Genomic DNA, 27,139 nt, shown 5'->3' with positions numbered 1-27,139 from the left:
CAAAGACATTTCTTTAAAAGATGGTTACTACAGATTTAGAACACGCTATTCAGGACAGACACGCCACAGAAGTGAGCAGCCACACCAATGGGCTTGTCTCTCTGCTACATTTATACTGCTTAACTCAGCACTTCCATTTCCAAATCCCCCAATTACATTTCTCTCTCTCTTTTTCTTTTTCTTTTTTTTTTTTAAAGAAAAGGATTAATACATGCAGCAGTCAGCAGGGGCAGAAAAATAAAACAGCACAACAGGAAAAAAAATGACCACACGGAAGAGGGACCATTCCTAAAGCTCCAACGCTAATCTTCCTCTCCCTCCTAGGTGTAAAAATGCCAGCAAGCAAGTCAAGGGATGCCCAGCTTTTGTGTCCCAAGCTTCCTGACAACAAGCCTCTAAATGAACAGGCTGGAACTGCCCCTGTATGACACGCCCAGCAGACAGAACAGGTCCTCTGCCCTGCTGGTCTCAGAGTCAAGATACAGACAGCCTATGGGCAAGATTACTGTGTATTCTCCTCTCTATGTTGGCAGAGCCATTTACTCTGCCGAGGACTGGGCTGGCACTCACAGCACTGGGCATTACCTGGAAATGGCTTGACTACTTGGCAGCATCAGTCTCGAGAGTCAGAAGCCATGACTCTCATAAGATGTAACAAGCTAGGCGCAGCTTGGTCTTCCCAGAACCAAACCTGGGTAAAGGGCTTCATGAAGAGTCAGCTGACTAACCCGAGGAGGCCAAACCAGGCCTTCCTTCTTGTTCCCTCAGTACAGTATAGTATGTGTCTGGTGTGGGGATAGAAAATGAGAGAGCGTAGTCTTGAAAGTCAACGAGCTAGGGAACTGAGCAAAGCAGATCTTTCCCTTTCCCTTAATTGTTTTCACGTGAAAAACTTGAGGCTCTCAAGTTCTAGAATCATCCAAGGAGAAAGGGGCAGGGCCAGTCTGACTCTAGACTGTTTCCATGCTCTCCTGACAGTGACTACTAGCTAGAACGCCAGCCCCACAGGTCACTGATAGACATCAGCTATGCGCAGGTTTCCTACCACTCACAGAGCTCTGCCTGACTTATAGCGTCAATATTTTGTGCCATGGCCTGAGAATACGCACCAGCAGCCCCCCAAAACTTCACTTTTTATTGTTTCTTTGCATATTACATAAACCTCTTCTTTCAACCAGTCATTTTCTTAAAGTAGGATACTTTCCTGATAGGTGAGGACTTAGCAAATTTAATGAACTCAAGTATAATCTCTAATAGAAAAATCAATGAAGCCATGTGTCTCTATTCAAATTTTAAATTTCTCTTTGGTTCATCTACTCATAGGCAGGATTAAAAATGAACCAGAGTTCCCCAGGGAGTAAGCAGAAGGAAAAGAATTTAAAAGCATTCACTTGTAATGTAAATAAACACAACTTTCAAGAGCTAAGTATTTGAGCGCGGGTGAATTGGCTGAGTAAAATTAATCATTTTAGTTTCCTTAAAATTATCCTGACCTAGCATTTGTCCTCTAACGGGCAGGATTTATGTAACTGACACAATGAGCTTCCACCACAAGAGGGAGCCAGCACCATTTTAGTTAGTTCACAGCCACAGAAAAATTTAACCGTAGAAAAACAAAATACAAAAGGCAGCTGTAAAATGCTTAGGACTAAAAAATATTGCATGCCATGGTGTGCTCAAATGTATCTTAAAACAACTGCTATATATAAAGGAAGCGCATTCGTCAGGGCTGGAGAGGTGGCTAGGTGGTTAAGAGGACTTGATGCTTTTGCAAGAGGACCCAGGTTTGATTCCCAGCACCCACGCAGCAGCTATAACTATCCATGACTCTAGTTCCAGGGCATCTTCTGGCCTCTACAGACACCAGGCAGTCACTTGTGCACATACATATGTGCAGGCAAAACAGTCATACAGATAATTTTTTTTAAAAAAAAAATTATGTATTTTTGTCAATTTCATTATGCAGGTTTTTTAGAAGGCAAAGACAGAGTCTAAAAAAGTTCTCTGAGTGAAGAAAGCAATACCACCTAAGGACCACCAGGTACATTACACCACAAAAGATTTACTCTTTGAATGTTACTAAACACTCCAACAAACAGACTAGTTTCTTTCTTCCTTTCTTCTTTTCTTCTTTCTCTCTCTCTCTCTCTCTCTCTCTTTCTTTCTTTCTCAGTCAGGGTCTTACTATATATCCCTGGCTGGTCTAGAACTCAAAGATCTGCCTGCCACTGCTTCCCTGGTGCTGGGAATTCAAGGTATGCACCACTATGCCAGGCTAAACCAGCTTTTCTCAACAGTAATAGAGAGACTAGAATCCATTAGTAAACATCACAAGTCCCAGGCCTCTGGACCATACAGCAAAACTGTCTCAAAATTAAAATGCACACCAAAATGAAGATTCAGTTTTCATATGCATTAATTCAAAGAATTAAAGGCATGTTAACCCCTGACTGTACTCAAAATTACACTGTAAATGATACATCCATCCTAGACCAAAGGCAGATAGATGGGTTGTATTTTATTATTGAAGGCTTCTAAGGGTAAAAAAACAAAAATTACAAAATTTTCCATTTTTTTTTCTTTTTTGAGATAGGGTTTCTTTTAACAGCCCTGGCTGTCCAGGAACTCACTCTGTAGCCCAGGCTGGCTTCAAACTCATAGAGATCCACCTGCTTCTGCCTCCCAAGTGCTGGGATTAAAGGTGTGCACTAGCACTGCCTGGTTCATTTAATGAGTTTTTAAAAAGTATTCTTCTACCTTGAACTACTCAGTAGAAATAATTACAAAGTAAGTTTATGAAAAAGGCATTCTAAATAGGAATCACAGTTCAACAGACTGGAACTGTATGGAAAAAGTCCCTCTGGCTATAAACAAATAAATAGACAGAAACAACTATAACATATATATCATATGTGTATATATATATACTATATATACTATATATATGTGTGTATATATATATAGTATATATACTATGATATATAACATATATCATAATAATAAAAACTTCAAATACTTGTCAAATTTTTTGTCTCATCAATATCATCAGGCAAAATTTTTAACCACAATCTCAATTTTCACCTAGTGTTAAATTTAGCTATTTAGTCATCTGCATGAAGTATGTGACACCAAGGTTCTATCTTGTTTTCTAATTTAAATCATTCAAACAAGAAGATGTGATTCCTATCATTAAATTTAATTTTTTAAAAAAAGGTGCATTCAGGGGCTAGAGAGATGGTTCAGTGGTTTAAAACACAGGCCACTCTTCCAGAGGACCCCTGTTCACTGCCCAGCACCCAGGTGGAAGCACACAATAGCCTTTATCTCCCTCTCCAGGGGAACTGATGCCCTCTCTGGCCTTCTCAGGCGCCAGGCACTCATGTGACACATAGCCATGCATGCAGGCAAATCACTCAAACATAGTTCAAATAGAAATATATCACTTGCAATAACCCAGTGGGTATATATATATACAGCAGCAGTTGTTTCTAAACATCCTATAATTACTGATTTTTTTTTCTTTTTCAAGACAGGGTTTTCCATGTAACAAACAGCTCAATCTGTCTTGGGACTGGTTCTGTAGACCAGGCTAGCCTCGAACTCATAGAGATCTGCCTGCTCTGTCTCTCGAGTGATGGTCTTAAAGGCATGTACCACCACCACCCTGCAACTGGACTGTCAAATGTTGGTGGGAGATGTGAAAACAATCTTGGAGGAAATAGCATTTAGCTATTTATTTAAGCAGAAAGCACATGTAAATGTTCGTAAGAGGTGACAGAATTTACAGAACTAACTAGCACTAGCATTACTTCAAATACTCTGGCTTGTTTGCTCTGCTCATTTCAATTTGGTTAAAGAGATCAAGCTGTTGTGCTTGAATCCCACATAAACTGGTAACTCCTGTTATAATACAATCAATTCAGCCCTTTTCTGCTTTGGAATTCACACTTTTCTGTTGTGGAACGGCTCCATTCTATCCAAGATGCCTTTCTCCTCCTGCCACCAGGTGTCTGCCCTGGTCCTCGCATACAGCCGGACCCGAGTATCATTTCCTTCAGTGAAGTCTGAATTACAATTACAATAAAATTACAACTTCAGCTGGGTGGTGGTGGCGCACACCTTTAATTCCAGCACTCGGGAGGTAGAGGAAGGTCTCTGTGAGTTCGAGGCCAGCCTGGTCTACAAGAGCTAGCTAGTTCCAGGACAGGCCCCAAAGCTACATAGCTCCTGGAAAACTTGATGCCAGCAATCTTTTGGTTTATTTTTTTCTAGAAAGTAAAAGATCTCAACTAACTTCTTAGCTCTCTTCAAGGCACCGATGTTGGGACAATTGCTGCGTTTGTGATCCAATGCACCACAAATAAAGCAGCCATCTCTAGGGCCCGCACAGGAATGATCGGGGAGCGCACAGCGATGGCAGGTGCTACAATGGATCCAGGCTGTAAGAGAAAAACTGAGTTTCAGAAGAGGTTCATTAACATGATTTTTCATTTCATTAACTTCTGAGGTAGGCTACAGGAATAATGTTTACTTCAAATATTGTAGCTGGTGGGCTTAGCTCATTTTAATTTGGCTAAAGAGATCAAGGTGAAGTGTTTGAATCCCACATAAACCAGTAACTTCTGCTATAAAGCAAACAAATTCAGCCCTTGCCCAATACATCATGAGCTGACAGCAGCTGCCACACACAGTGGAGGCTGGCTCAGAGGCACAGTGCACAGTGGAGCCAGATGCCACACTGACATAGGCTAGTAGTCAGCTTTCCTGTGAAAGACTGTGTGCAGGTAATTACAAAAGTCAATGTCGGTCTCTGCATTATTTTCCTTTTATGAATATAATAAAAATTCTATTTACGTGAGCAGAACTAAACATGTTTTCCCGGGATCTCGGACACTTACAAGGCTTTACACACTTTCTGCAGAGAAAGCAATGGCTCCATTTCCTGCCATCCTACAAAAACAAATTTTAAAAAGTTCAATTCGTTATAAAAGCCAAGTTCCACAATTAAAAATTAAAATGTCTTATTAAAATATGTGTAAATTATTCATTCCCTCTTTCTCCCTTTCCTGGGCTTCACAATTAAATACTCTGATTCTAATTTATGCATTTCTCCACTTAACTCAAATGCCTCCTTGATGGGCCTCAATTTCCTTAACTATGAAACTAGATTTATCCAAATGATCTTGAAAATCCACTCTGCTTCAAGCCATCCAATCTTCACAAAGAAGGACGCAAATGAAAATTTCAAGAGAATTAATGATTCCATAATTTTATGTTCTCTATACTACATAGCCCTTAATGAAATTCATATTTGAGAGCTTCGTGTAATTTAGCAAGATAGATTACAGGTTACTACTTGAGTTATTTTTTTAAAAAGTAAAATAAAACATACCTAGAAAAGTACATTCAATACATATGTGCACTTTACGAATATTAAAGTAACTGCCTATCAAGAATTGGGGCCTCTTGAGCCCCGAAAACCTCCCGGTGTGGTTTCTCACCACAGCACCCCTCCTTCCCATTGGATAGACCTGCTCTGAGTTTTGTGACCCTCATTTCCCTAGTCTTGATATTTATCACCCATGTGCATATTTCTAAATAAGTTTTTTCTCCCTCAATTTTAAACTTTATACAACCTGAGCATAATACAAACCATTTCTAAATTAATTGAAAATAACTATTTTTATTTTAGTTGTATGAACCTAAACTTTTCTTTGGAAAATGATTTGTGCTGTTTAGAAAAGTTAAGCTCCATATGTTCTTTCTGAGTAAGCTGAGTAAAGACGAACAAAGTGGCTGAGAGGTCATCTCCTGTCTCCTTAAAAATAAGCAGGAAGCTTGGTCATTATTGATCAAAGTACGAAGCAAGCAAGATGTCCTTTGGTTACAAACTGGGATACACCCAGACAACGGCAAGTCATAGATGTCCTTCAGTAGGTAAATGGTTACTAACTGTGATATACCCAGACAAGGGCAAGTCCTTAACAAGAATGAGCCATTTAGTCACAGAAAGACAGACAGATGCTTCAGATGGCCATTTCAGCTGAGAAGCCAGTGACTCCAACATTATGACTTTCTGGAAAAGGTAGAACTCTATAGAGACAGTAAGATCAGTTGCCCGAGGTTAGGGAAGGGAAGGGTGACCAAGCAGTGCATAGAAGCTTTTCAGGGAACATAGTGAAGTCACTCTGCATGACCCCAGGGTGGCAGAAGCCAGCCATTATATATATTCACCCAATTAAAAAAACACACAGCACCAAAAGTGAAGCTCAAAGTAAAACATGGACTCTGGGGCGAAAAATAAGTGGGTTCATCAACCGTCACCCAAGGTACACCCCAGTCCCAGACACTACTGAGAGAAGGCTGTGCGGGGAATAGGAAGGGTATACGCATCTCAGTACCTTCTGTCTCACTGTGCAGCAAATCTAAAACGCTTTCAAAAACAAAGGCTCTGGAGAAAAGCACAAGAACTAAACCCATCAACAGGAGACAGGTCTCTTGTTCTGCGGCAGCTGTAAAAGAGCAGAGAGTAACCACCCCTACCTCTCGGGGGCTACTGGAGGACTAAAGTGTTAACCCATGCAAAGCTCTGAGGAACAAGCCTGGCACATAAAAAGTGCATGGTACATGCTACTAATCACTGCTTCATCAGAGCGGCAATGCTACCTAATGGTCCAATGCCTGATTTGAAACATCGTAATTTTACCCTTAACAGACATATAAATTCAGCACTTAGTGCCTTATTTGAAACACTCTTGGTAAGTACCATATGAAAATGATTGAAATAGCTATTTACAATGATGAAAGAAATTAAGTACCTTAAAAAGCCTGTTTTAGGGCTGGAGAGATGGCTAAGTGGTAAAGGCATCACCAAGCCTGATGACCTGAAATTGATTCACGGAACCCACATGGTAGAAGAAGAAAACCGCCTTGTGCAAGTAGTCTTCTGACCTCCTCATGTGCCTACACATACACACCTTTCACACACAAGGTATTTTTAAGACTACTAAATTTTTAATTAGAAATAAGGTACTACTATATTAAGATATAGGAGGTGATAATACATATGAATTCAAGTAGTAACAAAACTTTTTGTTGTTGTTGTTGTTTTTTTCCAGACAGGGTTTCTCTGTATTGCAGCTTTGCTGTCCTGAAACTCACTCTGTTCTGTAGATTAGGCTGGCCTTGAACTCACGGAGATCTGCTTGCCTCTGCCTCCCAAGTGCTGGGATCAAAGGTGTGTGCCACCACCGTCAGGCAACAAAACATTTTAAGAGAAATAAAATTATCAAACTAACATACAACAAACACTCACATAAAAATATTTTACAGAAGAGAACTATACCTTGGATGTGCAGGAATTACAGTGCACACAGTGCTGATTCTCAAGAGAAACATATCTCTGACAGAGAGAGCAAAATCTAAAGAGAGAAACAAAAAAGGAGCTGCATGGATTCATTGAGATTCACAGAACGGACAAAAGTGAACAAGGTTCTTGCTCCAAAAATTGGAGGTAATCAGAATTCAATTCAATGTGAAATTCGGGACCAAATCTAAGAGCAATACAAGAACCAACTGATTCAATATTGAAAGCATTTTACTGTGAGGTACACAGAATTGCATTTTCAGATGACCTGGGAAGTTCAAAGTGGTCTCACCTGTACCCTTCTTCTGCAGGAAGGATTATTTTGTTGGGTGAAATGTTGGTGAAAATCCGCACAGGAGACTGTTTTCGACCTGTCTTTCCATGTTTGTAGAGTGTGTGATTATCATAGTCTACCTAGAAAGTAAAAAGAAAATTCACTCAAATGAGCCAACATTCTCTAAGCCCCTTTAACCAATAAACAAACTGATGCCAAGATACAGTCTGAAGCGAGTAGCAAATAAGAAACTCCGAAAAGCAAGTTTACTCACAGCCAGCCTCGAGAGGCCTCCATGGCAGGGACATCTCATTACAACAAGGGTAAGATGTGTTACAACACACTCATGTTGGTGGGCCAGGGAAATGACTCTAACTCTATCTAAAAGGCTCCATAAGAAAGTCTGGTCTGTAATTAAGAACTTTATTTCTGATGCTAAAAACAAGGCCTTCGTTTGAAGATGCCAGTGTCATCGAGATGTTCCACTTCCTTGGAGAGAAATGCTTGTCATTCACCAAGTCAAAGTGCATCCTCAGTCTGGCCTTCCACCCCTGACTTGTCCTTTTACTTTGCAATGGACAGAGGTTAGGTGCCAGACAAGGGCTGTCACTTGTTAGATGACCTTAGACAACCTTGTGAATGTTTTTAAACTGTAAAAGGGGTCACGGATCCCGACGTTAAGAGCTGCTGTGAGGGTCAAGACTCAGCCCAGAGTCTGGTATAAGGCAGAAGATGAAGAGAGCGCACTCGTGCTTCCACTCCACACCGACACTGACCTCCCCTAACGTCGGAACTTGGCATTTCAGCCGATTATCTGGACAGGCCAACAAGTATTGTTTTATACTCAAAATCCCCTGTCCTCCTTCAGCCTGTTACCCACACACATTCTCAGGGTGGCTTTTGGTCTGTTGTAAATCCCATAGCTACTAAATCTGGTTTTTTTGTTTTGTTTTTGTTTTTAGCTCAGTAATACTCAAAGAGCTTGAGCAACACCAACATTACCTGGGTCCTGCTAGAAGTGCAAATGTTCACTCAACCAAGAACCAACTGCATCAGAAACTTTGGGAGTGGGGCCCAGCAGTTGGTTTTAGCAAGCCCACCCCGCACACTCAAGTTTGAGAAGCACTGGTTAGATCACCCCCAAGAATGCCAGGAGATGGCTATGAGCTCAGGTTATGAGAGCACCAATTCAAGATGCAGAACAATCGCGGGGTGCACTTCTCCAGGATGGGCAGCAGTCATCTCAAAAGGAGTGGGATAAAACCCAGGAGGCCATGGAAGCTGCCTTGGCCCTGAAGAAAAACCCGAATCAGGCCCTCTTGGACCTGCATTCCCTGGATCCTGCCTGCACAGACCCTCACCTCTGTGACTTGTTGGAAAACCACTTCCTGGATGAGGAGGTGAAACTCAGCAAGAAGATGAGACACCACCTGACGAAGCTCCTCAGGCTGGCTAGGTCACAGCCAATACAGACAGCAATGCCCCAGGCATTCATCTCTGGGCACAGAGTGTCTCTTGGAGTGGCTCACTCTCAATGACTAGGAGGCCTTGCCTTCCAAGAGGGCTTCCTTCTCCACTCTGCACCACCAGACTCAGGACCTCCATCGGAACCTTTTAAGCCACTAGGCAGCTTTGTAACTGCCCTGGAGCTCCCACCCACAAAGTCGTGGACCAAGTAAAAAGAAGCTTTTTGAAATATCAAAAGGAAAAAAAAAGTCCCATTTAGGGCTGAATACTTGGTCTCCACACTTCAACCAACTGTTAAGGGCCAGGCTTTTAAGGTTACACTGCTTACCTCTCTCCACAGCTCTGGTTTAACTCAGTGTTACCAGATTTACAAGTAACTGCACTCCCTAAGGCTCACTAACAAGCTCCAGCAGTGAGCAGAAGCTAAGTAGATGAGATGAGGGGAGGGCAAGGGTCAGGTGAAAAGCCCCCAGGGTTTCTGACTGGCTGCCAGCAGGGGCATCCTCAGTCATGCCTTATGGTCCATGAAGGGTGGCTGGAGACCTCTACTTATGCGCAGCATCCCAACAAGGGCAGACTAAGTTAGATGGCATTTGCAGCCCTATGCTCAGTTCCCACATTTTAAGAGAGACACTGATAAAAACCGGCTCATTTCTATTGAAAATAATAGCAATGAACAGGATTTACAGTTTAACAAATTGGGGATGTTTGCTCAGAAAAGACAGGGAGGAACTGACAGCTAGTTCATAACTGAAGGGTATCATATGGAATAGAAATTAGACTTATCCTTTATTGCCTCGAAGAATAGAACCAGGAGCAATGGTTAGAAGTTAATGGGGAGCATATTTTATCTCAATATGAGAAAATTCTCTAACGATTAGAGCTATTAAATAAATTGAGTTGCCTTGTAAGGCTGTGGGGCTCTGCGCCCTGAAAGCATCTGAGTGAAGCTGGATGAGTGTTTGTCATGAATTTGGCAAAGAGGATTATTACATCGGGAAGTCAGCCCAGGTAACCTCTACGTTTCTTCCCAACTTCCAAAATCCTTTGAATATATGTTACCTATTAGAGGCAAGACACGAAAATAGATTTTACTTAAAAAAATTCAACCTAAAATAGTAGTTGAAGTAATTTTCTTTTAAAGGGATTTAAATTGATAATGTCTCCCCAGTGCACTCCTTTGTGAACTCAAATACATGTGGCACCTTATTAAATTCAACAAAAGATATTTTGCACATAAACTTGCGAGTATCGTAAGAAAAACCATTCTTCCCAAGAGAATGTTATGAAGATTTTGAATGCTGGAGAGTTATAGAGTGGGAAGACTCTACTGTGTGGGACGCTCTGTGCACTAGACCAGCAGATGGAGGGGCAGTGATAGTGTGGGAAGACTCTACTGTGTGGGACGCTCTGTGCACTAGACCAGCACTGTGTGGGACGCTCTGTGCACTAGACCAGCACTGTGAGGACGCTCTGTGCACTAGACCAGCAGATGGAAGGGTAGTGATAGTGTGGGAAGACTCTACTGTGGGACGCTCTTTGCACTAGACCAGCACTGTGTGGGACGCTCTGTGCACTAGACCAGCACTGTGAGGACGCTCTGTGCACTAGACCAGTTATAGAGTGGGAAGACTCTACTGGGGGATGCTCTGTGAAACTATACCAGCACTGTGTGGGACGCTCTGTGCACTAGACCAGCACTGTGTGGGACGCTCTGTGCACTAGACCAGCACTGTGAGGACGCTCTGTGCACTAGACCAGCAGATGGAAGGGTAGTGATAGTGTGGGAAGACTCTACTGTGGGACGCTCTGTGCACTAGACCAGCAGATGGAGGGGGTAGTTTCTTTATGGCTTCCCAAGGAGCCGGAGAATGCATGTGTCAGGAAGGTGGCTGATTGCTCGATTTTGCATAACCTAATTGAGATTATTATTATTTTTAAATGCGGGTTTGTTGTGCTAATTAACTATAAACATATGGTATGTAAAACGCATGCTGCTAGAGTAAATTAATGTACCTCTAACATACATCCATATTTCATAGCTTCATCCACACAAATAAACCTCCCGTGGAAGTGCTGTAAAGCAAACACAATTTTGCAAATTGCCTCTCGCTAGTGCTAGAGCTGATCCACCATGTTCCCATCATTATCCCTGACATCTCACTCACAATGATGATGAGAGGCATTTTCATACGGAAAATTTCTCCCACAGAACTGATTAATGTGATGAAGTACTGTATAGAAATGAGGGAAAGCACAAAAATCTCTGCAATTCCCAACTTTTAATTTGAGCCATACGCAAATATCTTCCGCAATATGAGACTGAGACTAGTTATAAGGAACACTGAGGCCGTAGCTGTACCTACAATGTTCCAGGCAGCACGCCGGGCCACCCTGGCATTCGAACAACTGCTCTGTATCGTTTCACTAAGGTCTCAAGACCATGCCTCAGCTCCTACCGCCACGGTCAGCCTTAACCTCATGTCCTTGGAACCCCCACTTAAAATTCCCACATAGACCTCATCCTGCTTTTTACTCAATCCCTACTAAGTCTTTATTACACACTAAGTTTCAAGAATGTGGTTGCCTCTTTTTTTCCCCTTTTTTTCAAGACAGGGTCTCACTATGTAGCTCTGGCTGTCCTGGAACTCACTATGTAGACCAGGTTGGCCTGGAACTCACAGAGATCTGCCTGCCTCTGCCTCCCAAGTGCTGGAATTAAAGACATGCCCAAGTTGACATCTTTTAATATTCAATAATTTCTCAAAATTCCTATCAAAATATTTTCTTTTCTATTGTAAAAAAAGAAGCTAGAAAAGGTTTCCTACATGGGCTGAGTATAAAAAAAATAGCTTTTCAAAGCAAATAGCTCTATTTTCAACACATAAGATGCATTCCATGTTAGGATATGAAGAGACATGAGAGAACATTCCAGGAGGGTTGAACTGTGAAACCATCTCACTGGGATGTGATAATCACATGAACACTGCCACTCCTGACCCAGCTCCTAGCTCTTCATCCTGTTGCAGACATCACTAATCAATCCTGCTAGTTTGTCGCATGAGTCTGGCATTCTCTGAATAGATCTAGACAGTCACTACTAGAGGAGTCTCAGGCTCAGCGACGCTGCGAGGGAAGCCTGTCTGCCGTCCCTCTGCTCTTCCAGGCATTTACTTTACAGGTGAGGCACAGAGATCTGGAAAGCCAGCTGATCATCCCAGGTCACATGACTCTACAGGCAGTGCTGAAACTCAGTCTTCTAACTCTAAATTGGAATTCACCTCCTTCCTAATTCACCCTTCATGAAGTTGCAGTTAGGTTTCTCAGTTTCTAATAACTATTTTATTGTCTGTTTATCAAGTACTTAATTGCTGAAGTCTTCGTGATTTATATTTCATGAAGGTTTGCAGCATTTGAGCCATCCACTTATCTGAAAAGTACCCTCCCTAACCCTAAAAAGAGATTCAGTGATTATGGCATTTTATTTTAACTTTTTTACTATGTTGTGACTTGGAGTCTTATTGTGGCTTTGGTGACGGTTGGGGCAGGGTTGGAGCTATGTGAAAAGACCTGAAATGCAGGACAGGAGACACGCAGTTTTCGTTTGATTTAGATTTGTCTGCGGTGCTGGGGACTGAACCTGGGGCCTCAGGCATGCTATGTTCTGTCTTACAGATCTTATTCTCATTCTTCTTTCCAGCGGTTGGCTTATGTTCTATGAAAATCACTGCTTTGCTCCCAGACAGATACACATGCTCTAACCTGAACTTTTTTTTCAATAACATAGTGAACTGCACAATTATTTCCAGTAAGGTTAGGTTGTCAATTATTCCCCAAAGCCCTCTCCTAATGACACAGGCAGGCAAAGAAAGAGACATGAAAATGTCAAGTCTACATTAACATAATTTATCTACCCTATTAAAGAGCTGCCTTCTTTTGCCCCATCACCATTTCAAATTCTTGCTACTTCTCTGTATACAGATGCAACCACCTTCCAGGTACCTGTGTTATCCAATCTTAAGTTCACAGATATACAGGGGGGAAAAAGGCTGAGAAAAAGTTCTGCCTACTTGAGACTTCCTGAATGATGACTGTGCTGATAACAACAGCCCGGACTCTATGTTCCACTGTCCATACATTACCTCATGAGCCATCTGTCATCGTAGCTACTAACAGCACTATCGCCATCATCACCACTATCACCACATTCAATTCACAGATAGGAGTGCGTCAGAGAACCTAAGCAGCTGAGTCAAGACTAAGACCCAGACGGCCTTGACGCTAGAGTCTGTGATCCTTTCATTCAATCATTTGAAATACACGGGAAACCTACTGTGCGCCAACCATCACACCAGGGCACCACTTCCTCCAAAGGCAGCAGGTGCCACTGAGACTGGAACCAGTTTAGTTAGTGAACGACTTTAGATTAAGTCAGCTGTGTCTGCCTTGCAAATGTCAATTCTAGAAACAGCCCTCCCTCAAACAAGAACAAAACCCTGTAAGCTTGAAACAGCTGTGGAGGGAACCATGATGTAGGCTATATTTTACCTAGAAGTCAAGGCTGAAATGGCTTACACTACCCACTTTTGGAAAGGACCCTGTTGATATGGCCCAACATCCACAGAAATGTCCACCACACCTGAGAAAATAATCCAATATTCAAAATCTCTACTATGTAAAAATTCTATGCGTCAGAAATGCTTACAGCAATTTCATTTGTAGTGCCGTAAAGACAGAAGAAACATAAGAATGAGATGACAGCATAGTCAGTTAAGGAAGTAATTAGAAATTATTAAATAAAGAGTATATAGCTACCTCTAAAAGTATGTACTTTTAAGAACAGAGAAGAATTCCAGAAAGTCTTTTAAAACTGGCATTGCAGGTGCAGCCCCCCCCCCCCCCACCGTCCCTTCAATATAATCTTCACGACGGCACGTGACTTTGAGAGCAGACAGATGAGAGACAGTGCTGTCTTGCAACAGCTGGGAAAGACGTTTACAATTTCATGGCTGAAAACTTCAGTCAGTCAATTATTGAGATCTCAAAAGGACAAATGTCTGTGTACACAGATGAAAAAGGGCTAACTTGGTGAACACACCAAGTACTGGGGACAACAGGGTTAACTTTAGAACCCCAGGAAATAAACAAGTTGAGGGGCAGAGTGGAACTTTCTGGGCCTTGGCCTGTATGTAATCTCAGAGATGCTCGCGTCAGGGGCCGGCACACTCACACACAGATCTCTGCTGCTCTAGACACCCCGCTACTTTCCGATGACCTGTGAACGGAACACAGCAGCATTCCCATGTGGTCCTGGGGCTGTGCCAACCACAGAGTAGATCAGCTGACCTAAAACCCTCGCTGCACTCTGCACGCACCTGGGATACCTGAAAAAGCATTTTTTTCAGGGCTTTATTCTCTGATTTTATTTGGCAAGGGTGTTCTGTTTTGTTTTGAGTGGGCATACTCAAGAATCTTTATTTTTAGCAAGTACCCTAGAAGTTGCAGACATTAGGAGCCAGAAGTAGCCTATACACAGTATAATTTCGTTGTTTATATAGTTCAAAACACTTTAATTTACTACAATCAAAGGCTAGTCTTATCAGAATATTCCAGCAGCACAACCATTCCCCAGCCGCACCGGAAGACAGGGTGTTACTATACCTGGTAATCCAGCATGGTGAAGCTTGGAAAACACTGACAAATCCGGGACTCAAAAAAATAGGGGAATATCCAGAAAATGGGCAGTTCTTTGTGACTGTCATCTAATGAATCACACAGAAAAAACATAAATGCATACATAAAAGAAAGTAAGAAATCGATTCTAAAAACAGAACTAAAGTTTTCAATAGACATTTCAGTTGTTCAATATATATGTCTGTCATACAGAAAGGGAATTCCTACAACAGTGCCATTCTGCCTTGAGCATTCCCAAAGGTTAATGGAAATATCACATGTCTAAACACTGCATAGCCTTTACCCTTCTGATTAGTGATCATCAGAGCAGCCAATAATAAGTGGTATTTAACAATCCTGGAAATTCTGTCCCTGAAGCACACTACTTACAGCTCAGCTAGTGGAGAGGCCTCACCACATGCCCCGGACACTCGTGGAATTTAGCAGCTCACAGGCTAGAAGCTGCATCTAAAACTGAATGGACTCACTAATGGGATAATGGAATGAAACACTTTGAAGTCTCCAGGCACTTCAAACTGAGAAATTTCCCCACTTGTTAACCCATCTCTAGAGCTAGGAGTCTACGTTCTGTTACTGTTGATTGCCCACTTGGGTGTCCAACCTCCGTTTAAGTCATGCTGAAATTCAAGGCTCTGGGCCTGAGGTTGCTAATGTTCTGGTTGGTGTTTATGATAATGTTCTGGTGTTTGGCATAAGCTAAAATCATTTGGGAAGAGGGAACCTCAACTGAGCAAATGTCTCCATGAGATTGGCTGCTGGGGTATTTTCCTGGTTCATGGTTGATACGGGAGGGCCCAGACAATTGTGGACAGCATCGCTCCTGGGCAGGAAGTCCTGGGATGTATAAGAAAGCAGGTTGAGCAAGCCATTTGTGTGTGTGGGGGGGGGGGGGGGGGACCAACCAGTAAGCAGCCTCCTCCATGGCCTCTGCACCAGCTCCCGCCTCTAGGTTCCTGCCTTGGCTTCCCTCACTGGACCGTGATTCAGGACGTGTAAGTCAAATAACCCTTACCTGTCCAAGTTGCTTTTGGTCATGGACTTTATCACAGCAACAGAAAAACTTTAGGGAAGGGAAAAGTAAGGGCCACGGAGCTCACTAATCTAGTCTTAGCATCTAAGCAGCGCCTGCACACAGCGGCCACTAAGCATTTGTGAACAAATGACGGCAGTATCTGTTGTGCTTCACAATGCTCTATAACCTTGCAACCGTGTAACTGAGAAGCCCTTCGGAAACATGAGGAGGGTCAAAGGAAGTGTCCCAGGATCACAAGTCTGCCATGATCAAATCAACACGCTTTTAAAGAGTCCAGGAGCTGCATACTGCATCCGTGCTGGCTTGCCTAGTATTCACAGGAAGCAGATACATAAACCCATGCTCATTTTACAGCAATTTAAAGTAAAAAAAAAAAAAAAAAGTACCTTGGCTTTGACCTTCTTTCCACATAGCAATTAACTTCTTGAATGTAATAGCCAGAGGTTCAACCAAGCCACCAAAAGGAGGGTCTGTCACCATAATCACTCCTTCACCTTCCTCTTCCTGTAAGAATGCCTTGCACACTTCAAGGGCAGCCTGTAACAAATAAAAAGTCATTTCTAAATTAGAACCAGAGAGCAGCCCTTTATCCTATTGGGAGATGCATTAAGCTTGGTCTCTCTCAGGACTGGAAACGTCATCAAGTCACCCTGCCACTGCAGAGTCCCTCAGTGACAACCAAAGTCTCTCAGTCACTCACGTCAGATTTTATCTTTGGGTCCCTGGATAAGCAGGTTTTTAAATTGCAAATTCAAATACCATCACTATCAGACAACTACACATTTCAAATAGTTAAATTAAAGAACTAAATTTAGTAACCCAAAAAAGAGAAAGCCGTCACCCGTGAAAACAACCTACACGTTCAATTCAACAACCAGGAGCAGAGGCAGCTGAGCCTCGAGGACACGAGGAGGCCAACTGTGGGTTTTGCTTCTCTCTTGTCTACTGCCACAAGTTCGGCTTAAGAACTGCTTCGAGTCAGCACGTAAGCATGCACTCTGAGTACTAGGTGAGCAGCAGACATAGGTGACCATGCACAGCAAGTCCACAAATGGCAAGTCCTGGAAAACTTAACACACTTTCCCACCAGGCTGCTGGTGTTTCCAGGAGCTGCCAAACTAACTACCACTTTCTGCTTTGAGCTCATTGACAGAGAGAGCTACACCTATCATAGTATCACTATGGTACTACTAGTTAGTCTACTGACTTGGAAGCAGTTGGCAAATCAATACCTTCAGTATTCAAAAAGCACAAGCTTTTAAAGTTATGTGGAACTTTAGACTGTACTTAGCCTAGTAATGCGACATCAGGGATGCGAACCCACTTCCTCACCCATTACCCTAATCTCATGCCTCCCTGCCCCCCCCCATTAAATGGTCACCAACCACCCCACATCAGTACCCCACTAGCCACACCAACACAGCACTTCTAGGCCTCACTCCTCCCCCTGCCCTGTGTTCTTCAGAGCGGTCCACAGAGCAGGCTGGCCTTGACTGCCACCTGGGAATGGCTGCAGAGTCCACCAACTGCCTCCTTCCTGTCACTAGCCTAGCTAAAAAATGCTGGTAGGTGGCTTCAGTTCCCATCGTCCTCTACAAGGATGGAATCAGTTCCTAAATGCAGAGATACCCTTTGGGAACAATGGCACACACCTAACTCTAACTGCTGTTCATCGCGACCCTTGAGTTTGGTGGCTTTCATACCTGGAACTTGCTATGTAGATCAGGCTGGCTTCAAACTCAAAGATCTGCCTGCCTCTGCCTCCTGAGAGCTAGGATTAAAGGTTCAGTGAGCCAGCATACCCAGCTCTTACTTATTTTTTTTAATAACAACTTTAGGTCATGGAAAAGCAAGAGAAAGGTATGGAGTTCACATACAGTCCTTGTCTGGAATATGCATTTAATTACAGTATGGTAGAAAACAAAGGAGAATTTGCCCTTGCTAGGGGTTCAGGGAAGGCTGGAGGAAGTGATTTGGAGCAGAGCTCTAAAAGTCATCAGAGCAAAGAAGCCAGGGACCAGTTGGGGCAAAGGCCCTGTGGTGTACAGCATGCATCCTCAACACAAACAGCAAGGACAAGGACAGGTGAGGCAGGAAAGGTTAACGGAAGTCAGAGCCCATGGCGCCCTGTGGGCCTTGCTGAGTGTGGCACGCTCAAGTGTAATTCCTGCACTTAGAAGGCAGGGGCGGAAAAATTCCCTTAAGTCCCGGCCAAGCTAACCTATTGTATGTAGTGAGCGGCAGGCTAGGCAGACTATATAGTGAGACGCTGTTTGAAGGAAAACAGTGAAAATGGAACAGCGGTTCCCTCCTAGCTGCTCAGTAACAAGCAGTGAGGGAGACTGGCATAACTCAGAGGTGGAGCACCTGTCTAGCACACCCGAGGCCCTACGTTCCATCCCCGGCACCACTAGACAAAACAGGGAAGATACACTAAAAGATAATTATAACAAAAAGGTGCTCTCGAATGTGTTAATCAACAATAACAGAAGGAGATGATGGCCATAAATCTTACCTTTCCATCAAAGAAATGATGGTTGAACATGTTGTAGCGGCAAAAGCTATCTTCCAGGTAAAACTGCGAATACCTGTAAAACAATTCATTACCAAATGACGTACCCCGGCACATGATATAGCAAATAAACAAACATTAAAATAGGATTTTAAACCCCAAAATCACATTTTGTTTAAATTTCATCATCCTTAGTTTTTTTTAAAAATGAAGAATACTTTACAAAAAAAGTTAAGTGAGTCTGTAACAGTACATACTGAATTTATTTTCCCAAGTAAGCCAGTGCAAAACCAAAGAATAATCATACATAAAAGTTCCAAGTAGCTGATGGTATAGGCCTGTAAGCCCAGTGTTTTGGGAGGTTGAGGAAGGAGGACTGCAAGTTTAAAGCCAGCCTGGGCTACAGAGTGAGTTCAAGGGCATCTTGGCGAGACCCCATCTCAAGTAACAAAGTAAGGGCTGTGAGTAGGGCTCAGTGACAGTGCGCCTGCTGGATTGGTATTCCTGAAGCCCATGGTCAACTCTCTGAACCACAAAACCAGCAATCAAGACCCATGTTCTTATGGACCGGACCACAACACATAAACAACTGGGCTAGACATAGCGTGCAATGTAAGTTCGCGGTGTGTTTACATTTAAGATATGTCTCTCCTGGTTAGTAGTTTCTTAAAATCTTATTTTTAATTATGTGTATGCGTCTATGCGTATGGGTTTGTGAGAGGTGTCTAGCCTCTGGCGTTTGTGAGGTGCCTGCTGTGGGTTTCTGCAAGCGCAGTCTATTTCCTTCTGAGCCATCTCTCCAGTTTCTCGTGGTTAATCAATTTAAGGAAATATTAAGTCAACATTTCTGTTAATAGCTATTATTTCTTCTGTGATTAACAAAAAAAGCACTTAATGCAAAAGTTTTCCTTGTCTAATAGAAATTAGTTTAATAAAATATATGTCTCAATATAATCCTGAAAGAAGTATGAGCATTTAGTGTTTGCTGGATTTGTGTCAGGAGAGAAGAATGTTCATTTACTGAATGAATTATTCTATTCTAACCACTACTTTAAAATGCCATCAAAAATGAATCAGAGCACCAGCTTTGGGAATTCACATTTTATAATTTATTTTTGTTTTTTACTAATTTGCTAAGAAAATCTCATACTGCATAGGGGCTTCAGTTTATATTTACTTAATTATGTAGAGGGCCAAATCCTTGTTTCCCAGCTGAACTACCTGTTTCTTCATTTGTGTGCCTGGGTCTTGCTGTCTTTATCGCTCTTTCCTGAGGTTTTCACACAGAAACTTTAGATACTTCAAAAACTCTTGAGCTTTTTCTATCTTATTATAAATAATTCACATATGAACCATGCCATCCTTGTTGGAAAGACTGACAAAACTAAAAAATAAGAAAATCAGAAATGTAGCCTTACTTTCTAACCTCTTGGAAAGGCCGTGGCACTGACAACGCTTGGAGCACAACCCTCGCTGTATGGAAGGGACCGGCACAGCGCGAGCGTCTCCTCCAGTGGCCAGCCTGGCTCAGCCTCTTCTCATTTACACTGTGGTAACAGTGTAGGCTTGTGGTCTGGTTCAAGCTCGCCGTCCCTTGTGTACTTGTAACCTTAGGAATCAGTTAACCTTCTTGAGCCTCAGTTTCTTCATCAACTTGATTGAGCAAGTAAAACAATGATACATAGAACTCTAAAGTGCGTATTTACTTTAATAAATATTAGTTGTAAAGACTTCTGTCTTAATGCCACCAGTACTAAAAAATCATGTTTTCATTCACCGTATCATAATCTAAACCCATTGTTCCTTGCTCCACTCACCACTCCTTAATGTTATTTAAGATGCAGTCAGCATATCTGCTGCTTTCATAAAATATTGATCTGCACTGAAGAAGTAAATAAAGGCTTGAGTGCCTTAGGAACTGTCAAACCACCACACTGGGCTTAACAGCTATTTCCAAACCACAGGGCAAAGCCAATTCCTATTAGTAAACAAACATATACTCCAATCTAATTCCATTTCTGAAAGGGTCTTATTTGTTTGTTTCCATCTTCTGAGACAGGATGACAACATTCTGTAACTCAGACAGCCCTGGAGCTCACTGTAGCCCAGGCTAGCCTTGAACTCACAGTGGTCTTCCTGCTTCGGGCTCCCGAGTGACAGGACTACAGGCTTGCACCACTGTGCTCCGCTTTTTATTGTTTAACGAATACTAGTACGGAGAGCTGTCCATCTACTGTCATTTGAGGGTGTTCTGTGCTTTAAGAAAGGGAAATACAATCCCCTTTGAATTTAGTCTCTAGTTTTTCATTGCTTCACAAAGGCAGAGTCAGTTGTACAAATTGAAAAGAGGATTTGATTGACATCCAGCACAGCACACCTGGTCAAAACGTCCTGGGCAGCAGTATGCTGAGCCAGAGCGGGGAAAGGCCAAGATTTCAGCCCTAAGTTTCCATCAAACACAAACAAGGGAACATAATTATTCATATTTTAAATTATATAAAAAAATCACCCAACATTGCCCTCTTAAAATGAAATTGGCCACAAAGAATTATTCTCTCCACTGAACAAGGCAAACAAAACCAATCAGAAAAGCATGCACTTGAAAACCACTCAGAAGGACATTGGCTTAATTTGGCCATTCATTCTCTTTAAATGAGAGTCAGTCACCAAGTGTGAAGCACGCTCTTCCACAGGAAATGTAATCAAGAGCTGAATAAAATTACTTCATAAATGAACCTAAGAAATTCATTTTTTGCTCTAACTTTATTTGGATAATAGTTTGCCAAATAGAGTCTCACATCTTTCATGCTAAAATTAGAGTATATAGAAACCATCTTAGCAATGTTAACTTCACATCACTCAGCCCCCACTATCTACAGCCCATAACAGAAAACACTGCTGTTGAGGTACTTGGATAGCCTTAAACAGGCCTTTCATGGGGCAACAGGAAGCTAGAGTGCCTTGAACTTATGGCAATCCTCCTGCTTCAGCCTCCTAAGTAGTAGGATTACAGGCATGAGCCATCAGGCCTAGCTACTGGAGTTTCTTGTGGGAGCTACCAATGTAACCTATGAGACTCACCTTCCAAGTACATACCCTCCTGCCAATGGCCTCCCATCAGGTCCCAAACCAACCCTAAAGGTTTCTACTATAACACGACTTTAGGAACGAATGGAATACATAGTTTTTAAAAAGAAATTGATGTCTCTATACAATGGATGTTAAACAGTCACAAAAAGAAAGGAAATGCTGTTGCACACTGTATGTATAAACCGTGCAAACACAATGCTAACTAAAGGAAGCTAGACACAAGGTCACTTACTAAATGGGTCCATTCATAGAAAATGTCCAGAACAGGCAAACCCATGGAGGCAGCAAATGGCTGCTGTCAGGAGCAGCGACCATGAGGTTTCTTTCCTGCAGATGGAATGCTCTAACACAGGCACAGTGGCTCACAGCTCTAATTCCTGCACTTGAGAGGCAGGCGGGGGTTTAAGGCACATGTTCGAGGCCAGAGTGGACTACATGAGACCTTATATCAAAAATCCCTCAAGAAAGAAATAGAGAAACCTGCCCAACACACCACTGATTACATACTGGAAACTAGTGAAACACACACCTCAAACTGGTAAATGATAATAATTACATCTCAATTAAAGCTAAAGCTGAGGCTGGAGGGATGGCTCAGCAGTTCTGAGCACATCTGCTCTTACAGAGGACCCAAGTTCAGTTCCCAGCTCTCACATCAGGTGGCTCACAACCGCCTGTGGCTCCAGCTCTTTGGGCCTCCGAGGGCACCTGCATACGTGCACATACCCACACACAGACACACAGACACATAATTTTAAATAAATCTTTATAAAAGAAGTCTGTATTGCCACTTTGGGAAGGATTGCTCCTATTACACACAGACAAGTTCTGTCAACAAGGGATAAGCGGTTAACGGGCCAGTCCTGCTCCTGTGGCTCAGCCAGCAGGGATGAAGAACCAGGATCTGCTGCTGCGGATAGTATAGTTGACTTGGAATTATAAAGAAAAATACATCAGCCGGGCGGTGGTGGCGCACGCCTTTAATCCCAGCACTCGGGAGGCAGAGGCAGGCGGATCTCTGTGAGTTCGAGACCAGCCTGGTCTACAAGAGCTAGTTCCAGGACAGGCTCCAAAACCACAGAGAAACCCTGTCTCGAAAAATCCAAAAAAAAAAAAAAAAAGAAAAATACATCATAAAATCTGTACTTCTGGAGGTGATGGGTGTGTGGTAAGTGAGAAAGTCAAGGCTTAACACTGGCAGTCTTGCAACCGTCCTCAATCATTTCTCCACCTTACTTGTGGAGACAAGGTCTCCTCCTGAATCTGAAGCTCACCTTCTCAGTGAGGCTGGCTGGCCAGAAGCCTAGGGATACTCCCATCTCTGTCTCACAGTTTATTCCATCATACCCACCTTTACCTAAACTCGGGGCCCCAGGCATACATACTCCCCTATCCCACTCTTTAACCCTTGTACCATCTTCCCAGCCCCACAGCTCTGCTGTTTCATGTGACATTTTACGCTTTAAGAATCTGCTTTGGGGAGCCGGGCAATGGTGTCGCACGCCTTTAATCACAGCACTCGGGAGGCAGAGGCAGGTGGATCTCTGTGAGTTCGAGACCAGCCTGGTCTACAGAGCTAGTTCCAGGACAGGCTCCAAAGCCACAGAAAAACCCTGTCTCAAAAAAAAAAAAAAATCTGCTTTGGGGGCTGGAGAGATGGCTCAGTGGTTAGGCGCAATTGCCTGCTCTTCCAGAAGACACGGGTTCAATTCCCAGCACCCACGTGGCAATTTACAACTCAGTTCCAAAGGATCCAGTTCCAAAGGATCTAACACCCTCACACAGACATACATGTAGGCAAAACACCAATGCACATGAAATAAAACCAAATAAAAAAATTAAATTAAAAAAAAAAAGACTGCTTTGGAGCTGCAAAGATTGCCAGTGTTTAAGAACACTTATTCAGTTCCCAGCATCCACATGGTGACTTACAACCATCCTTAATTCCAGTTCTAGGAGATCTGATACCCTCTTCTGACCTCCTCGGGTACCAGACACACATATGATGTCCATATTACATGCAAATAAAACACTTATACATATAAATAATTTTCTAAACCTGCCTTATTTGCAGGGAGAGAAAGCATATTTAATGGCATATATCCTAACAAATACTGTAGCACTGATCAAACAGATACTATTAGATCTAAATGAAAGACACAAAGCCTGATCCCTCTAATATAGTCCACAATATGAGACAATAATAATTGTTTCATAAAGTCTCTATGAGGCAGTACTCAAACAATTACAGAAACTAAGAGGGACATTTCAACTCTGCATACTCGGGCAGTGATGGACCTTGTACCATTTACACTGTAAGTCAGCACCGGGGTGCATCCCAACACAAGTGCCATCCAGAGCTCACACAGCTATCTCCCACAAACACACCTGCTTTCTAGCCCTCAGCAAAGACCTGCCTCCTCTAAGTTAGCCCTCCCGCCACTTCGGCTGCACCTAGGAAGCAGTGTGCACATCACCTGGTAAGACAGTATTTTTAAAATGTCTCATCACAGGACCAAAATCTGAAGATGAAACAAAGTCCCAAAAATCTGACCACAATGAGGCAGTTCAGTTTATCTGGAAGTATTATTACATTAGAAAAGACTGTACATAGGAGAAGGCATCTCTAATTCTGAGTCACATACAAGGAGAAACATTCACAGAGGAGAGTCAGTGACACAGTAGTAAAAAAGAGAAACCAACTGCCAGCTTATGTGAGATCCCACAGGTTGCGTGTTGACTTTGCATGACCAACAAGATGTTCACAACCTACGACTACTGAGTGTTGGTTAAAGAGTGTGACAGGTTATGAATGGTTAGAGAGAAAAAAACACAGAACGAAATGAGACAATAAAGAAGAGATATTATATTATAAACCTACCGAAAATCAATATCCAGTAAGAGGCTTTTTGTATTGGACTTTTCACCTGGTGTTGTCAATCTGATGTGCTCATGTAGCCTGAAGGAAGTAATGAAAACCAATCTAATAAGAAGCCACAAACGCCACAGACAATCACCAAACAAAACCCGTAGCTGTTCTTCTCCCATCTCAGATATTTCAATGAAACACTGTAGAGAATCTGGCCCAGTTTAGTTTTACAGATATTTTTTAAAGGGCAGACCTTTAACAGAGAAATCTAACATAAAACATTTCACTCTCAGATCGGAAAGCATCCACCCTACAACAAGCCTTCTCTCAAACGGGCTATGGGCTGCAAACCCTCTGAGAGGCCACACTTTCCATGTCCTCTTACATCCAGAGCTCACGCCTCACTCCGCACAGTACAGAACCTCTTCATAGAACGTTTTGTAAGGATAATGTAGTGCTGTAAGGAGAACGAATAAAGCGGACCATACCTTGGTGTTCCAACACACAGTACTCTTCTGAATCCGAGGGTAGCAAGGAGGCCCGCCAGAAACTGGCAGCTCCTATCCGTAAACAGGTACTGGGCATGTGTCTTCTTGTTCTCCAGTGGATAGAGCAGCTGACTGGGCCTCCGGAGCTGGGTGATGGAGATGTCAGACAACAGCTGGTGCTCACCATGCTCCCCCCAATCCACAGGTAACAGCAATTGCTGGCAACTTTGACAGAACTTTCTCTGAGTCAAGGGCAATTGAATAAAACTCAGGTACCTTCAAGATACAACCAAGGACATGGGGTGTGTGTTTTAACTTTGTTTTTGTTTATTAGGACAGTGTACTTTGCTATTCTTAGTTTCCACAAAGTATTCTTACTTCCCAAAGAGTATTGCATAAAGAAGCAAAAATGAGAAAAAGGATCCATGGAATGTTGGCCAGAATTTATGTCTGGCTGTATACCTCCAAAGTGGAAAAGAGTCAGCAATTTCATAAGAATTGAGATGCTCCAATTTAGTCACTGAATGAAGATCAATATCCATTTAAAATATGAATATAATATATTACTCAAACAGTTTAGTAGTAATGGCAACTACTAGCACATTTAAATTTATTGACAAATCCATGTGCTCTAACTTTGACATGTTAAACAGTCTGGCTCAGTTGGCAGTCATTTTAAAATGAGAAATCAAAATCATTCTTCAAGTTCTTATGACATATTTAGCAAGAAAAATTACCTCCTAAAAGGAAAGATGTTCCGACCGAGCTCTCTGCTCTTAGCAGTACTGACACAGGCTGTCAACAGCTCCTCCCCAGGCCAGCAAGGCAGGACCAAGAGCCTTTAAAAGGACTATTCAGAGCCAGCTGGGGCAGCATAGGTCTGCAACCCCAGCACCCACAAACCAAAAGAGGAAGACCCTGAGTCCCAGGCCAGCCTGGACTAAATGTAAACCAGTCTCAGAAACCAGAAATCGGGTCAGTACTGGACACCCTGCTTATTGTTTTCAAATGTGATTCCAGAGTTACTACAGTTCTTTTCTTTCTTCAATGTATTAGATTATTGAAGAAACCAGTCATTATATCTTAAAGGCTGACGGTTTTTATATATGTGACACCAGTTACAAAATCAGAGTAAGAACACAAAAGGAAAAGGAATGAGCAGCAGGTGTGAGTGTAAGCCCGGCACGTGGCACTGTGCTACAGGGTTCCTGCATCTGCCAAGTCAACGGCATCATGGGATCTGCAGCAGGGTGTGACTGCAAGCACCCCACGCGGCACTGTGCTACAGGGTTCCTGCATCTGCCAAGTCAATGGGTTCAGTTGGGATCTGCATGGCAGAAGCTATAAAAGAGGAACCCAGAGAACATTAGAACTTCTTAAGCTGTTTCACTCCAAAGGCCCCAAGGCAGTGGCGAGTATTCTAAACGGTTACAGCAAGAAATCAGCTGCTGCCTACAACCAAAATGTCTCTAGCCCCTGCCAAGGGCTCCTCTGACAGCTTCATTCATGACTACAAAGAAGAAAGAGATGAGGAAACTTCAGAGTGACACATAGTAAGGTCAGCAAGGAAGGACCCTAAGGCACAGATGGCCAATGGGAAGTCACCACGGCTGCCTCTCCACCAGTGACGGACTCATGGAGTCCAGATTTACCATCTGACCCTCCAAAACCTGACAAAACACACAAAAGTTTTCAGATACTGTACAACTGACCCCCCAGGACAGTGACTGGAGGAAACAGAGGGATGGAGGGAGCAGCTGACTGCACACCGCCTAGAAGGGGTGAGCGGACCAAGACTGAAGTAGCCACATGGTCCCCAGAAGAGCCTTGCACCTATGTGAAAAGATGAACATGGCTACACATGCTGTTTATTAACTCTAGCACTGCGGGGAGGGGGACAGCAAAGACAGGCAGGTCCCTCACAAAAATGACAAGGAGTCAACTTCCACGAAGGAAGGCTCGAGACTGACATCTTCCTGAGGAACACCCGATGCCTTCCCCCTAGCTATTCTTAGCTTTCATCTGCTGGAGCTTCCAGTCAACCTAATTAGACACAATAATGGGTGGGACAGGGAACATTAAAATCTCCTTGATCGCAGTCAGCACTGTCATATATGCATAAGGTCCTCAGAAAATCTTCAGAAAGGCTGCTGAACTAGTAAGCAAACTTCTCCAGGCTGCAGAGCAGACGCTGATGTAGAAAGTTAACTGTACTGTTGCAGACTACAACACCATGGCGTTGGTCTCCAGTGCAGAAATAAACAAACACACAAACCAAAAGAACAGGAGGGGAGAATTCAACAGTATCTTGCTTCCCCACATGCGCTTCAACGAGGTGGTCCACAG

General features: G+C 42.9%; 1 protein-coding gene across 1 annotated transcript in view; it reads right to left on the bottom strand.

Moving 5' to 3' along the window:
* Positions 1–27,139, bottom strand: part of Zcchc4 (zinc finger CCHC-type containing 4) — a 41,344-nt gene that overhangs the window by 1,039 nt on the left and 13,166 nt on the right. The window contains exons 4-12 of the mRNA XM_041643771.1: positions 24,794–25,069; positions 24,318–24,395; positions 18,350–18,422; positions 16,221–16,371; positions 14,769–14,869; positions 7,659–7,780; positions 7,346–7,421; positions 4,899–4,950; positions 4,295–4,439 (exon numbers count right to left, since the gene is read on the bottom strand). Of these exons, the coding sequence (XP_041499705.1) occupies positions 4,295–4,439; positions 4,899–4,950; positions 7,346–7,421; positions 7,659–7,780; positions 14,769–14,869; positions 16,221–16,371; positions 18,350–18,422; positions 24,318–24,395; positions 24,794–25,069 (1,074 nt within the window). The remainder of the gene's footprint in view (positions 1–4,294; positions 4,440–4,898; positions 4,951–7,345; positions 7,422–7,658; positions 7,781–14,768; positions 14,870–16,220; positions 16,372–18,349; positions 18,423–24,317; positions 24,396–24,793; positions 25,070–27,139) is intronic.

This window comes from Microtus oregoni, unplaced genomic scaffold (genome assembly GCF_018167655.1).
Source record: "Microtus oregoni isolate MIOR12 unplaced genomic scaffold, Mior012 000090F_ref0000504, whole genome shotgun sequence".
Classification (NCBI taxonomy): Eukaryota; Metazoa; Chordata; class Mammalia; order Rodentia; family Cricetidae; genus Microtus; species Microtus oregoni.
This window is presented reverse-complemented; position numbering and strand designations above follow the sequence as displayed.